Here is a 15,591-nt window from a genome sequence, read left to right on the forward strand (position 1 = left end):
ACTAATACATTCATAGGACAAGCAAGCAAACCCCAAACAGAGAACACCAGAGATCATGATTGATCCCTATGATGAGGGTTTATACTGACTGTATATCTACATAATCCAGGCTCTGTACTGCAGGCTGGAGGCCTGTCCTGGAATTGGGGGAGTCACTGTGTGATAGGGTGGGATGGAGGAACAGGGGCTTGTTTCGTTCCTTTATTGATTGTTGTGTTCCGTGTTACTCTGCTGAGCGTTGTGGTCATGCTACAGTGACGCCAGAATGTGAGGCAACATTTGCGGGCTGCCTTCAGAACATCCCTAGGCTGTGTTGGCTGTTAACACAAACGGCACATTTCACTGTGTGTTTCAATGTAAATGTGACCAATAAGTCTAAATCTGAATCGAGTTGCTGAAGATATGAGGCAGCAACTCAATTAGTTGCTCTACTCTGCTGTTCAGTTGTGAGAACAGGAAAATAAAATACAGAGATCATTTGATTTTAATTGAACCACAGTAAAGTATTGTGCTAACTGCTCTGCTACTATGATGCACCCTGAAGCAGCCTTTGAAAGTTTACAATTGTGCATCTCTGACGGGATGCAAACCCAGTATCAACGGACCAGGCAGCTCCTTCCCTTTGAACCAAAGCTATTACTTTGATGGAATACTTTTAATTCCACCAGTATTCACAAGAGGAAATTTGAAGCAGATCACAAATGTTAGTGGAAGCCAGAGCCGAATTATTATTTAATCAGGAGAAGATACTGCAAAAGAGTGACAGATTGTAAATTATCCCAGGCAGAGGTGGGTGTAAAGAGTATCTGGAGAGTCTTTATGGAGATACAGTATAAAAGAAAGTTAGTTACTGGGAAATAAGTGGGGCAATTACATTGACAGGATTACTCGGAGAGCTGGTGTAGATCTGCAGGGTTGAATGTCCTCCAATGTCAGAACGAAATATGAATATGAAGCATATCATCTTTGTATCAAAAGCAACACACACAGAATGCTGGAGGAACTCAGCAAGTCAGGCAGCGTCTATTGAAAAGAATAAACAGTCAATGTTTTGGGCTGAGACTCTTCTTCAGAACTGAGAGAGGAGAAAGTTTTAATGTGACTGCAATTGCATTTTACCCTTGGGCAATGCAAATAATTCCATTGCTAGTCACTGGATCTTTCCCCTCACTAAAATGAACCAAGTTTGACAAGATCAGTCAATTCACTTCCTCTATTTCCTGAATTCAAGGATGATCATTTGTTTGGCAAGTTTTTAGAAGTGTTGACCCAAGAAACAGAAGAGGTATCAAGTATCAGTTATGATCCAATTAAATGTGGAATAGGTTCAAAGAATTGAAAAGATTCTACAACTGATGCTATATATTTTTGGTTCTGTGCTGATCTTTAATGCCTAACTAATGAAAATGCACAGTATATACTCAGTGGCTGATTTATTAATACCTGCTGTACCTAATAAAGAGGCCACTGAGATTATGTTTGAGGTCTGCTGTTGTAGCTCATCCATTTCAAGGTTTGACATGTTCTGCATTCAGAGATGCTGTTCAACATACCACTATTGCAACACATAGTTGCTTGAGTTACTGTCATCTTGAACAAATCTGGCCATTCTCCTCTGACCTCTCTCATTAACAAGGTGCTTTTGCCCACAGAACTGCCACTCACTGGATGCATTTTTTTTCATTTTTTTAACTATTTTTTTTGTAAATGCTACAGACTGTTGTGTATGGAAATCCCAAGAGATCAAGAGTTTCTGAGATATTCAAAACACCCCTTCTGGCACCAACAATCATTCCACTGTCAATGACACTAAGATCACATTTCTTCCTGATTCTGATGTTTGGTCTGAACAACTGGATCTCTTGACATTCTTTTATACATTGAGTTGCTGCCACATGATTGGCTAATTAGATATGTGTGTTAATGAGCAGGTGTATGGGTGTATCTAATAAAGTGGCCAATGAGTGCAATTTTAGTCACATTGACGTATTTCCCTCTTTGTAGAAACTAGTTTCTGATGTGGTACCATTAGTGGATCAGTGCTTTAAGCAGCTCTTCATTAGTCTGCGGTGTTCATTTTAAGGTGTTGTAGCTTCTTTCTGGGACATTTCTGAGACATTTGACTCTTGTGCACAAATTCCCGGGCAGCACAAGGGAGCTTTATAACGTATTCATTTAACAACAAAATAAATTCTTAATTATATGCTTTGCTCACCCAGAGGCATTATGAGAAGTGATTGTGCTGTAATAGCTGTTGCTGAGCACTCTGTAAACTGGGCCGTTGAGCATGTACATGTGATATTCTTTATGACAGCTGGCACAGATGGAAACTTTGATAGAACTTCCGTTTTTATCTCTAGGTGCAGAGCAATAGACCTCAATGTCAATAAATCTGAATGGTCCAGTGACCCCAGCAGTCAAGTGTTAGATTCTCATTCAAAGGGCTTAAGTTTAAATCTCAGATAAGAACACATTATTCAACCAAGCTCTACCAGTTGGATCAGGATTGCAGTTTGAATCTGCACGATGATTTACGTGAGTGATGCATGGGTTTTGCATTGCCAGCAACAATTCAATCATGACTAAGAGCATCAGGTTAATTTTTAATGGTCCTTTCTAAACTACCTAAATTTACTGTTTTATTGACAACTGATTTGCCTGTGCAATATAAGAAGGCAGCTTAAAGTGATTAAGGGTGTGCACCAGCGTGAAAAGACATTCCTGTATGCCTGATGTGTACAGAATTGTGAAAAAGAGAAAGCAGATTCTCTATGGTGCCTTGCAGTATTTATCCTCATGTTTAAGAAAGATTACATGGTTGTTAAGCAATATTAATTTGAAGAACTTGGCTGTGTTGAAAAATCTTGGCATTGTCTGTCTGAGCCCATCTCGCCTGCCTGCATTTGACCCAACTCCCTCTCTTCTCGCTACCACCATTGGGCAAGAGATGCAAGAGTCTTGGGTCCCATGCCTCCTGGTTCAGGAACAGTTGTTGCTCTAACACAAGCGGGCTCCTGGACCAGCGTGGATGGTTACCTTCGCCTCAGCACTGAACTGACCGTCTAGCACCACACGGTCGGTCAGCATCTTTGGAAAGGAGTGAACAGTCGATGTTTTGGGCCGAGACCCTTCTTCAGGACTGAGAAGGAAGATGGAAGATACCTGAATTAAAAGATGGGAAGGAGGCTAGCAGGAAGACGATATATGAAGCCAAGTGGGTGGGAAAGGTCAAGGGCTGGAGAATAAAGAATCTAATAGGAGAGGAGAGTGCACAATAGATGAAAGGGAAGGAGGAGGGTACCCAGAGGAAAGTAATAGGCAGCCTGAAGACTCACTTTCAGGAACTCTGTCTTTGTTTTGTATGTTTTTTCATGGATTCAATTGTATTTCTTTATTTTACTGTGAGTGCCTTGAAGAAAATGAATCTCGAGGTTGTATATGGCATACATACTTCGCAATAAATTTACTTTGAACTTTTGAACTTGTTTCCTACATTAGAACAGTGATTTTAAAGGAACATCATTGGCTGCGAAGGGCTTTGAGACAGAAGCAAACTAATTTAAGTAGTCTCCTTGTCAATTAACATATTCATGAAGAGCAACTCTAAAATGTAAAAAACATCCTTTCCCTAAGGCTGAAGTTCTGATGCAAATGGAGAGGATTTAAAAATAGGATCAAGTCAAGAAATTCTCCACTGCAAACCAATGTAACTGAATATTATTGATTGCTAAAATGTACTGCGAACCTCACAGGACTTGTTCTTGCACTCTATCAGAGCAGGATCTAAGGCCACATTTACTTTGTAGGTATGCACTTGACAGCATTCATGGGAAAAGTAAAGAAATCAACTACAGCTCCGTTAGAGGAACAAATGTATACTTTAATTTAATCTCTAATAGCATTTGAAATTTCCACCCTATGAAAAAGAATCTCTCTCTCTCTCTCTGTCCCATCTATGCATACTTGGCCTTTTTCCTTGGAGCGGTGGAGGATGAGAGGTGATCTGAGAGAGGTGTATGAGAGGCATTCTTGATTCCCTCTCTCACCTCATCTCCCTACCTGTCCATCACCTCCCACTGATGCTCCTCCCTATCCCCTTTCTTCCCTGGTCTTCTACCCCCTCCTATCAGATACCCCCTTATCCAACCCTTTATCTCTTTCACTGATAAAACTTCCAAGTTTTTACTCTATATTTTCTTCTTGCATTTGACTTCCTAAAATGTAACATCTCATAGTTCTATGGATTAAACTCCATCTGCTATCTCTCTTCCCACATTTCCCACTGTTCTCTATCCCGGTGAACCCTTTGATAACCTTCTTCACTATCCACAACTCCACCAATTCCCCTGTCATCTGCAGATATACCACTTAGCCCACCTACATTCCTGTCCATTTAGAACTGAGGTCGCAGCACTGATTCTTGGGGAACCCTATTGAGCAATCCCTACCGCTCAACATCGGGGTCATCAGGAAATGTTCGCTGCCTTCCCTGCTGACTCATTGGGCTTATGGTTCTCACGGTTCTTCCGACTAGCTGGGGTTCAGATTCCTATGCTCCTCTTTGCTCAGCAGGACTGCTGTTTCTATGGCTATTTCACGTTAATCGGGCCCTGTTATCCACACTCCCACCGAGCCCCATTTCCCAAATCACCTCACGCTCCCTTTCAACTTACTTGATTTGCTGGAAAATAAAAATTTCATACTGTGTGACGAATCAATAAAAAGACATGTGTCCAATGCCCTGGTAAATCTGCTAGTCTAGTAACATCAAAGTCTCAGGTGTGGTGGCTTTTTAGCATACTTTACTACCTTATAGACTGTTTCGTAACGACCAGACTCCATAATAATATTGTCAATAATCATTCTGATAAAATAAAACAGCAAAGATATTGAAACAAAGTTATCATTTAAAATGAAGTAACAACAATGGTCATTTCTAGTATCCTGCAGAATGGTGCTTTTAAAAATGGACAAAGGTCTGAACACCCTAACATTTTTCTGAGGAAACTTAAGTGTATAAGTGTTACCTTTGCCATGTGATGTCTCTATTGTCCAGGTACAATTCAGAGAATTCCTATAAAAATCGGGAAAGCCAGGAGACAGGATGGTTCCACTTGGTCCACGAATGTAGCCTCCACACAAAGCTAAACCATACAGAGAAACAAGTTCACAGAGCTCCTTAATTAACAACTTACTTCTTCGCAGATGCTTTGAACTATGGAAATGATATCCAGCAGGCTATGCTTTAATGCATTTATACAATACCAGTGGACTAATTTGTCAGTTTAAAACTGAATCAGATCTTCAATTACGTGCAAATTAACACTTGTGATGGGAAAGGTTTTTCTGAGAAAAAGGCTTGCTGGTGGATCAAACTTAAGTTATTGCTACTTTGGGTATAAAGACATAAAGTGAGTAAAATGACTGAGCCAATGAGCATAAATTATTTGTTCAATAACAAACATTCAAAAAATACTTAATATTTTTGACATTACCAGCTCACCAGCACTTCTGTTCATAGTTAATCTTCATATATTATTCAAAAGGCTCTTTTCAGAACTTGGTGGTAATAAAACTAATAGAAGAATCAATGTAGTCACTGATGAATAATTTATGAAGAGCTGCTTAGTTTGAATGGAACCGATTTCAATGTAACAATCTTAATAGTGCACAGAACAAAGTTATGCAATCCCCCCCCCCCCCCAACTGCTAGGAAAGCTATTTCACTAAAACCAAAAATGAATGCAATGTCTCTGATAATGCCAGAGTCATAAATAACTCCCAGAGGATGCCCCAGAGATATGGAAAATGTCTTTCAAAGTCCTCTCCTTATTTTGGGGAAAGTCTGCATATCAGTTGAAAAAAATACAGAACATAAGTTCTGAATGACACTGCGGCTTGATCCCTATGCATATTTTTGGTTACACAATACGATAGAACTTTTAACTAGAAAATACAAATTCATGTTTTTTAGAGTCACCTGAATTCCGATATTCACATCTTACATTCTCTACCCCACCCGCTCTTTACCCCCTCTCAAACTTATGTCCCCAGGTGACTACAGATCTCATCCAATACGTAGAGGGAGGAGTGTTACCTGCAAATATTTGACCACCCAAAAAAGATCAAGTAGCGATGTTCATGCCATCAACTTCATGATTTTTTTTTTGTAGATGGTGAGACTTACAGCTCAGGAACTCTCTCCTCAGTTCACTTCCTTTTCTTTTCCAAAGCAACCAGCCAAAAATGACAATGAGACCATATGCCCTGTCTGGAAACGTTTGCTGCGATCTGAACCCACATTGTCCACTACAACTCTAAAAATTGCAGGAATACCTTCACAGCTGGGTAAAGCACGACTCCATTGGTAATTGGGTTCACAAACAAGGGCTTCGTCATCACTTAGCGTATACCCTGGGTCGCAGCCAAAGGTCACAGAAGATCCAATATAAAATCTATTTCCATAACGCAGGCCATTTACGGGAATTCCAGGATCCAAACAAGAATCAGATTGCAGTTTAACACCTGAAAATGTAATGATTGGAGGAGGTATAATATAAGCAAACTGTCCAATTAATTTGACGTTTCTGTTATTAAAAGTGGTTTTATTATCAACATACACAATTGTTGAATTAAACTATTTAAAGATTATTTCAATAAGAAGGACATCAAACTATTGACTAACAACATTCAATTCTGATCACCTCATTATGCAGGTATATCAGGATGCTGCCAGGTTAGGAGAACATATGTATGTTTTGTTCTCTTTTACGTGCATCAGGGGTTTGACATTTCTCTTTGAACAGATTTTATGGTTTTCTCTGTTTCATGGCTGTCTGTGGGAAGATGAATCTTAGGGTTGTATCCTGCATACATACACTACTTCAATAATAAATATTCTTTAAATCTTTGCTGTTTTTTTTAAAAAAAATAGATTTCTTTATTAAAACACAATTTTTGATCCAAAAATTGGTCTTCCCTGATCGTTCAGGCAAAATTGTGCAGGAGATGGCTTCTGCACTGTGACATTACATTTTGTACATTAAACAAAATTGTTTTTTCTTACTAATGGATGGAAGTTGCTGCCTAGAATTTGCAGAACAACCGTTATCAAAGGGTGAGTCAGAATTTACATAAGTTGCTAGCAAAGACCATACTGGATTTTTATGGTTTGGTGGAAAGCTTTGGTTACACTTCTTATCACCAAGATTATCCTGCCCAATAGTCTTTTCCTCGGGCCAAGCTCCAGACATTGGGAACCACGGACCTGATTAGAACCAGTGTTACGGTGGTGAGTAGTGGCATCAGTGCCCTATATTTGGTATGAAGCAGGATCAAGCACAGGAAGGTTGGCACTTGGTGTTTCCTGGGGTTTAGGAGTAACGGGCAAAGAAACAAAATCTGTTGCTTCTGAGATTGGATGCAGAATTAGGATTAGAATTACCTTGGGTCTGGACATGAAGTTAATAAATTTCACGGCATATGCCGGCAATATTAAACCTGACTCTGATTCCGAAGTTGAGATGTGGGGCCCAGGACCATTGACCGGGCTTGTTGCAGGCTAGGACTGGATTAATGAAGGGGGCAGCTGGTTGATTATGGTTTGGAAACAGGATAAAGGTAAGTGATTATTAATCAACATCACTCCCAGCCTGGCACTGCATTGGGAGGACCAAAATGACATGTGTATCATCCACCACGGGTGCCCTCAAGTACAGTGTAAGCCACATTCCCTTTTCCTTGACAGGGAGCATTTCATGAAGAAAAACATCATCCTGTGCCTGACAGTTTTTACAATAGTGTTAGAATGGTAACCATGATTGACACCTGGAAGCTATTAAGCACCCAGTCAAATTTTCATAGTGACTAGGAAACAGCAATTAGCATCCTTATTTCAAAGAGAACAAGTACTGAATACACAACACTGAAAAATGTGTTTTGGGCCTGAAGTGAATTGTTTCATTAATATGAGTCATTTAAAAAATGTATGTTGAATCCAGGATTGAAATTAGCTTCTCAAACATTGTGGGATTGTCGTGATAGCAAAGGGAATCCGAATGATTGATATGAGGTTATCAAATCTGATTCTATCCATTATATTTTTGTTTTACTGAAGCAGTTCCTCTGAAGGATAGGCAGAGATCAAATGACGCTCATCTCTTGTCATGCTGCATATGAAGTTCACTACAGATACCGGGTAACAAAGGAGACAGCTGCAGAGACACCATGTCAGGGAAGTTGCTTCATGTCTCAGGTAGCAGCTTAAATGAAAAACCTGATTTGACAGTGAGCAAGGAGGGTTCACTGAGGCAAGAAGCTGCCATTCGTTCTCTCTTGTATATTATAACTGGTGGAATAGTGGGGAGAGAGCTGCGGGGATGGTAGGGTGGTGGGGGGTATAATCAGATACTGCAAAAAATAACCTTCATCGTGTTGCATCAAATAAAAAGTACTGTGTGTTGCACTTCTTATATATAGTGGATAGCCAGGTCTTCAAAATGCCTTCGGATATTGTCCAGAGGAGAGTCCAGAAGTGAAAGAGATTTTTGTATGAAGAAATTGATAGCTTTGTGACCAAGTTTGCGAATGGTACCGAGATAGGTGGAACGACAGGTAGTGTTGAGGAAGCAGAGAGGCTGAAGAAGGACTTAGATAGATCAGAATAATAGACAAAGGAGTGGCTGATGGAATACAGTGTTGGGAGGTGTATGGTCATGCACTTTGTAGAAGAAATAGAAGGGTAGACTGTTTTCAAAATGGAGAGAAAATTCATAAATCTGAGGTGCAAAGGGACTTGGGAGTCCTTGTGCAGGATTCCCTAAAGGTTAACTTGCAGGTTGAGTCAGTGGAGAGGAGGGCAAATGCAATGTTAGGGTTCATTTCGTGAGGACTAGAATATAAAAGTTAGAATATAACAAGCAGCTTTATAAGGTGTTAGTGAGGCTTCACTTGGAGTACTGTGAGCAGCTTTGGGCCCCTTATTTAAAAAAGGTTGTGCTGACATTGGAGAGAGTTCAGAGGCAGTTCACAAGAATGATTTTGGTAATGAAAAGGTTAACATATGAGGAGCGTTTGATGGCTCTGGGCCTGTACTTGATGGAGTTTAGAAGAATGAAGGGGATCTCATTGAAATCTATCAAATGCTGAAAGGCCTAGATAGAGTGGATGTGAAGCGGATGTGGAGGGTCTAGGACCAGAGAGGACAGACTCAAAATAGAGGGACGTCCATTTAGAACAGAGATAAAGAGGAATTTATTTAGCCAGAGGGTGGTGCATCTGTGGAATTCATTGGCACAGGAGGCTGTGGAGGCCAGGTCATTGGGTGCACTTAAGCTAGAGTTTGCTAGGTTCTTGATTAGTCAGGGCATGAAAGGTTATGGGAAGAAGGTAAGAGAATGAGGTTCAGAGAGAAAATGGATCAGCCTTGATTAATTGACAGTGCAGACTCAGTGGGCTGAATGGCCTAATTCTGCTCCTATCTCTTATGGTCTTATGGCCCTATCCATACTTCCACTGAGTTTGGCAGGTTACATACTGTGGCTTGTACCCGGAATCTAGATTCCCTGATGATGCGGAGGCTCATTCTGAAATCTCAGTATGTCGGAGTACACTGACTGAGGAACAGACAATTTGATCATCTCTACAGCTCACTCAGTATATGGGTGAGAGGTCACTGTCTCAGATTGACAACATTCACCCGAGAGGTGGCTTTGAGTGGCAGCTTGAAAATGTACATAAAGGTTGTTAGTGAGGCTGAGTTTGACACATGACCCACAGTCACAAATTGTCAACATTAATTCTCACCATTGCAAATGGCTAAATGATACGTTTTAAATTTTGTAAGGTGCAAGAAGCACCAGAAATAAATGGTCATGAGCGATACCAGTGAGACAATTGTAAGAGCTAAACTGCTTCACTTACAACCATCAGGGAATTCAGCTCACCATCTAAACTTTGCTAGGCTGGCTTAACAGTGACCGCCCCAACACAGTATTGACTTTTCAAGTCATTTTAAGCTGTAAAAAACAGTTGTTGCTAGTCAGCCAGCCATCTTTTCTCAGGGCACATGGAGAGTGTAAATATGACACCAAGTGTTGCCTCAGACCAGACAATAATAACTGTGCACAATTGTCATTAGATTAAAATTTCAGCAGGCTGATTTGTCTACAATCAAGCTGAATGTTTATTATGGTGAAATTAATACATTTAATAACAATTTACTTGCACGATACCATTTCAAATAATTAGTCTGTTATAATCGAAGTTTAAGCTAACATGACCTGTTAATCTTATACTAATTGCTAAATCTCAATAGTGTTGGGAGAAACACAGGGGGATTTAATAGGACACTTTCAGCAGGAATTTATAACACAAAGGTCCTGTGGCATGATTCCACCACGGTTAACAAACTTAAGATTTAGCTCATAGGATACTAAGTTTGCTTCATTGCTCAGGTTAAATAGCTTTCAATATGTAATGCTTCAATGTATTATAATCAGAATGAGATAATTGTTTGCGCCATCCTGCTCCCCTCCCCCACCACCTTCTCGGATCCAATTCAGTGATTTCCCTCAGAATTCCGAGTTCTGCCAGGAACTGAATGCATCAGAAATCCTTCCAAATCTGCAGCGTCTTCCTTTTAATAGGCTCTTGATTCTCAACAGTTATTTCCCTTTCATCAGAACTGTGTGTGAATGGATTTAACAAGGATTATTATAATCAGTGCCCACAGCCAAGCAATTATAGAGTATCTGGACAGGGACAGCTGAATATTTTGTCTGTATTCAGAAAAATAAAGAAACCTACAGATCATATTGTAAGTTTGCAAATCACACCAGGGTGGATAACCATGGGATACTATCAAGCTACAGCAATTAAAGCAAAGCATCAGTTGATCATCAAGGCATTATTGTCTGCTGGGACTACACCTGCGAACACCATCTTTTAATGAAGTACTGCTGTATGTCATCATTCCTTCATCCAGGTCCCACATCCATCTATCAGTGATAACCAACTTACTTTCAAACCGAATCTGGAACCCAACATCCGCGTGGCTCTTGTCAGTAGAGAATAGGAGGTAAAGATAGTTGCTGGTGCTGATCAGAAACTGAGGTACCTGTGTACCGTGGTATACTCCTATGAGTGGTGAAGAGTACGATCTTCCATCTCGTACCTCTAAGGTGTCATAGTTTACTTCAGTTTTAAATCTGGAAAAAGAGTAGGTATATCATACTGAGCAGAGAAACATTCAGCGATGAAGTTGGTATTCTATAATAGCACATTAATAGTAACACTACTGTGAAATTTCAAACCACCAGTGCTTTTAGAACAGTGTGTGATCTACACGGTATATGAAATCAAAATGGGCATAAGCAGGACTGATGAATTAAAGGCTTTATCGTTCCTGTGCAGTTCTGTTTATTGGCTCTCACACATTTACTGAAGGTAACACTTTGTATTTGAAACAAACTTTGGGCCGGAGATTCATTGGCGTAGGAAGAGACTCCATAGAAGGATGATCATTGTGATTACAGGTCTATCACTGCAACATTCAACAGCTGTACTGAATGGCTCTTGTGCTGTACCCATTGCACGCAGGGCATTCAATGGAAAGTCTCAGTGAAACCCAGCATTAATACATGGGAATCAATAGTGTAGCCGTGAACAACTTGTTAAAGCCTTGAATGGGTTGTATCAAGGCAGTGAAGAGCCACACGGTGGTAGGGATGAAATCAAAGAACAGTTGGGGAGAAGGTGTCAGGTTAAGGTTGGGGTCAATGGTTGAGATAAGGAATAATGTGTGGGAATGTGTTTTGGAATTGATAAAGGTGTGTGGACTTGACTGTTAATATCCTGGTAAGAGGAGATAGGTAAGGCAACCTGGAATTTGAGTCCAGTACTGAAATTGACCCCACTGTGGCTACTGGAAGCAGATACGTATATGAGAGGAGTTTTATGACCTATAAAGTTTTATGCCTTCTTAATAATTGGTCAAGAAATATATTCCCTTCTTCCGAGTTAAATCAGAAACGCAGCTTGTTAACTAATCACCACTTCAAGCAATGTACTGATGCTGGATAATGCATCATTGATTTGTTCTTCAAAGACAACTTTTCAAGTAGCATATTGCTGCAACTTTTAGTGCTCTCTTTGTGTGTACATTGGTTCCTCTGGGTCCTCCGACTTCTATTGATAGGATATGCTGGCTGTTAGGTTAACTGACTCTTGAAAGTTGCCCATAACATGCAGGCAAGTGGTAGAAGCTGGGCAGCACACACACAAAATGCTGGAGGAATTCAGCAGAACGGGCAGCATCTATGGAAAAAGGTACAGTTGACGTTTTGGGCCGAGACTCGGCAGGACTGGAGAAAAAAAAGCTAAGGAGTAGATTTAAAAGTCTGAGAGGGAGGGGAGAGAGAAACAACAGGTGACAGGTGAAACCTGAAGGGGGAGGAATGAAGTAAATAACTGGGAAGTTGATTGCTGAAAGAGATACAGGGCTGGAGAACAGCAAGTCTGATAGAAGAGGTCAGAGAGCCATGGAAGCAAGCAAAGGGGAAGGAGCACCAGAGGGAGGTGATAGGTGGGCAAGGAGATAAGCTGAGAGAAGTGAAAAGGGGATCGGGAAAGGTGAACTGTCAGGGAGGCATTACCAGAAGTTTGAGAAATCAATGTTCATGCCATCAGGTTTAGAGGCTGCCCAGAAAGAATATAAGGTGTTTTTCCTCCAACATAAGTGTGGCCTCCTCACGACAGTGAAGGAGGCCATAGATAGAAATATCTGAATGGGAATGGGAAGTGGAATTAAGAAGTGTGGCGACTGGGAGATCCTGCTTTTTCTGGTGAACAGAGCATAGGTGCTCGGCCAAGCGGTCTTCCAATCTACGTCAAGTCTCACCAGTTAGAGGAGGGACCCACACCAGGAGCACCGGACACAGTATGTGACCCCAAATGACTCACAGTTGAAGTCTGTGATGAGGGCACTCTTAAGTTGGAGGAACAACACCTTATATTCTGTCTGGGTGCTTGGTGGGCAAGGAGATAAGGTGAGAGAGGTAATTACACAAATTGCATTCTAAGCAATGTTCCAAAAATAATATATCCCTCCTTATCTTCCTCAGCCTGTCTGAAACCTCAGGCACAGCAGCATCATTTGCCAACAGCATTACGCAATACTAATAGAAGGTCCTCATCCTGAAACTGTTTCTCTTTCCACTGATGCTGGCTGATTCTAGATTAGATTAGATTAGACATATTATTGATCCCGAGGGAAATTGGGTTTCGTTTCAGTTGAATCAAGTAAGAATAGAGTAGAAATATAGCAAAATAAAACCTGAAATAATTAAATAATTATAAGTAAATTATGTCAAGTGGAAAAAAGTCCAGGACCAGCCTATTGGCTCAGAGTGTCTGACACTCCGAGGGAGGAGTTGTAAAGTTTCAAGATTCAAGATTCAAGATTCAAAAACTTTATTGTCATTCTAACCATACATCAGCTCTGCAGGGCAGAATGAGACAGCGTTTCCCAGGAGCAGTACAATCGTAACATAACAAACGCAACACTAAGTAATAAACATAAAAATAAATAGTAAAACACAACAGCCACATGTCAGGAATGACTTCCTATGATGCTCAGTGTTGCATCTCGGTGGAATGAGTCTCTGGCTGAAAGTACTCCTGTGCCTAACCAATACATTATCGAGTGGATGGGAGACATCGTCCAAGATGGCATGCAACTTGGACAGCATCCTCTTTTCAGACATCACCGTCAGAGAGACCAGTTCCACCCCCACAACATCACTGGTCTTGCGAATGAGTTTGTTAATTTTGTTGGAGTCAGCCTGCTGCCCCAGCACACAACAGCAAAGATGATAGCACTGGCCACCACAGACTCATAGAACATCCCCAGCATCGTCCGGCAGATGTTAAAGGACCTCAGTCTCCTCAGGAAATAGAGACGGCTCTGACCCTTCTTGTAGACAGCCTCAGCGTTCTTTGACCAGTCCAGTTTATTGTACATTCGTATCCCCAGGTACTTCTAACTCATTCCCAGAGCATTTCCAATGGTTTATGGTTTTACGTGGGAAAAATGAGAGACCTGCATATTAAAAGAACCTTTTCATCATTCATTAATCTCTAAATATTTCTCCCCTTTCATCAACAACTCAGGTAGATCAAGGGAGTGTATGAAATGCTTTCTCTTCCTTTTTGAATACATCAATATTTGGCATCCTCTAAAGGATCCATCAATAGCAATCTCTTATTTCTTAGTTGGGTGGTAAGACAGAGATACGTCTCTAACAAAGGAGCTCCTTCCCTCTGCAAGCCTGCAGGTCACCATTGGGCAAGGTGTAGAACCTGCTTAGCCCTTCCTGTCCAGGGTCATGTAACGCCATAGGAGCATGTGGTGGATGGTTGTACGAGCAGCTGGTGCATTTCACTAGTCCTGGTTATGTGGCCACTGTTGCCAGGTAGACAATCTCTGAAGAATACTGATAATGGCTGGGGTCACCCATCCCGTAAATACACTGCCCAGAAGAAGGCAATGACAAGCCACTTCTGCAGAAAAATTTGCCAAGAACAATCACAGTCATGGATAGAACATGACCATTCACATCATACATAACGAATAAACAAATTTCTCAGAGTAATAAAATTTAACCCGAAATTAATATCAATCAGATATGCCTACTTCTAATTAAATAACACCTGTTTCTTTCATTGTTTCTCAATCATCATACTGGTTGTTCAAATCTATTTATTAATTGCATCTACAAACATTTGTAAATAAATATTAGCAAGACAAAGGTCTTGCTGAAATGGTCTCCCTGCATGAAATATCCAACCATGGTCCTCCTAGTCATGGAGAAATCCAGTTCGAAAAATGGCCTTTCAGACCATGCCAACCATTAGCTACCCATTTACACTAACCCAACATTAATCTCACCTTTTAAATTATTCTCCCCACATTCTGATCAGCTAGTCTCAATTCTACCACTTACCTACAAATTGGAAGCAATTTATTGAGTCCAATTCGCACACCAAACCGAATGCCTTTGAGATGTGAGAAGGAACTGCAGCAACTGGAAGAAACCCACACAGTCAGGGGAAACTCTACTCACTATGCCTCTGTTGCACGGTCTGGATGTAGAGGGACAATCTCACAGATCAAAACTTCCCCTAATTCCCACAACATGGCTCTGGATGGCAACAGAATCTGGTAGTGATTTGGAAAGCAAATCCCCAAATGCTGGCAAAAATGCTTTGACAGCATCCAAAACTCCACTCTATATTTGTTAACAATATGGCAGGGTAACCTTTAATGCACTTAACATTCAGGGGCATGTTCAAATTATTGAAAAGGTAAAAATAAATAAAAGTTTTTTTTAGAAATACCTGTAGGACACATTGGAGTGCAAGTTAACATACTTTTGCTGGGAATATCACAGTACTGAATTCGGATGTTAGGATTCTCACTGCATAAAAACACTTGGAGGGCAGAAAAGACTGATGCACCTTGAACATGACAGTGCAAGACTAATTAGGTGCTGGTTCTGTATCCCATCAAACTCAATTGATAACTTGTCTGCA

The 15,591-nt window shown here is 40.7% G+C and overlaps 1 protein-coding gene across 1 annotated transcript in view; it reads right to left on the bottom strand.

Moving 5' to 3' along the window:
* csmd2 (CUB and Sushi multiple domains 2) overlaps positions 1–15,591 on the bottom strand; it is an 896,539-nt gene that overhangs the window by 427,450 nt on the left and 453,498 nt on the right. Inside the window, exons 13-15 of the mRNA XM_073034487.1 lie at positions 11,020–11,207; positions 6,337–6,525; positions 5,028–5,144 (exon numbers count right to left, since the gene is read on the bottom strand). Of these exons, the coding sequence (XP_072890588.1) occupies positions 5,028–5,144; positions 6,337–6,525; positions 11,020–11,207 (494 nt within the window). The remainder of the gene's footprint in view (positions 1–5,027; positions 5,145–6,336; positions 6,526–11,019; positions 11,208–15,591) is intronic.

Source organism: Hemitrygon akajei, chromosome 32 (genome assembly GCF_048418815.1).
Source record: "Hemitrygon akajei chromosome 32, sHemAka1.3, whole genome shotgun sequence".
Taxonomy (NCBI): Eukaryota; Metazoa; Chordata; class Chondrichthyes; order Myliobatiformes; family Dasyatidae; genus Hemitrygon; species Hemitrygon akajei.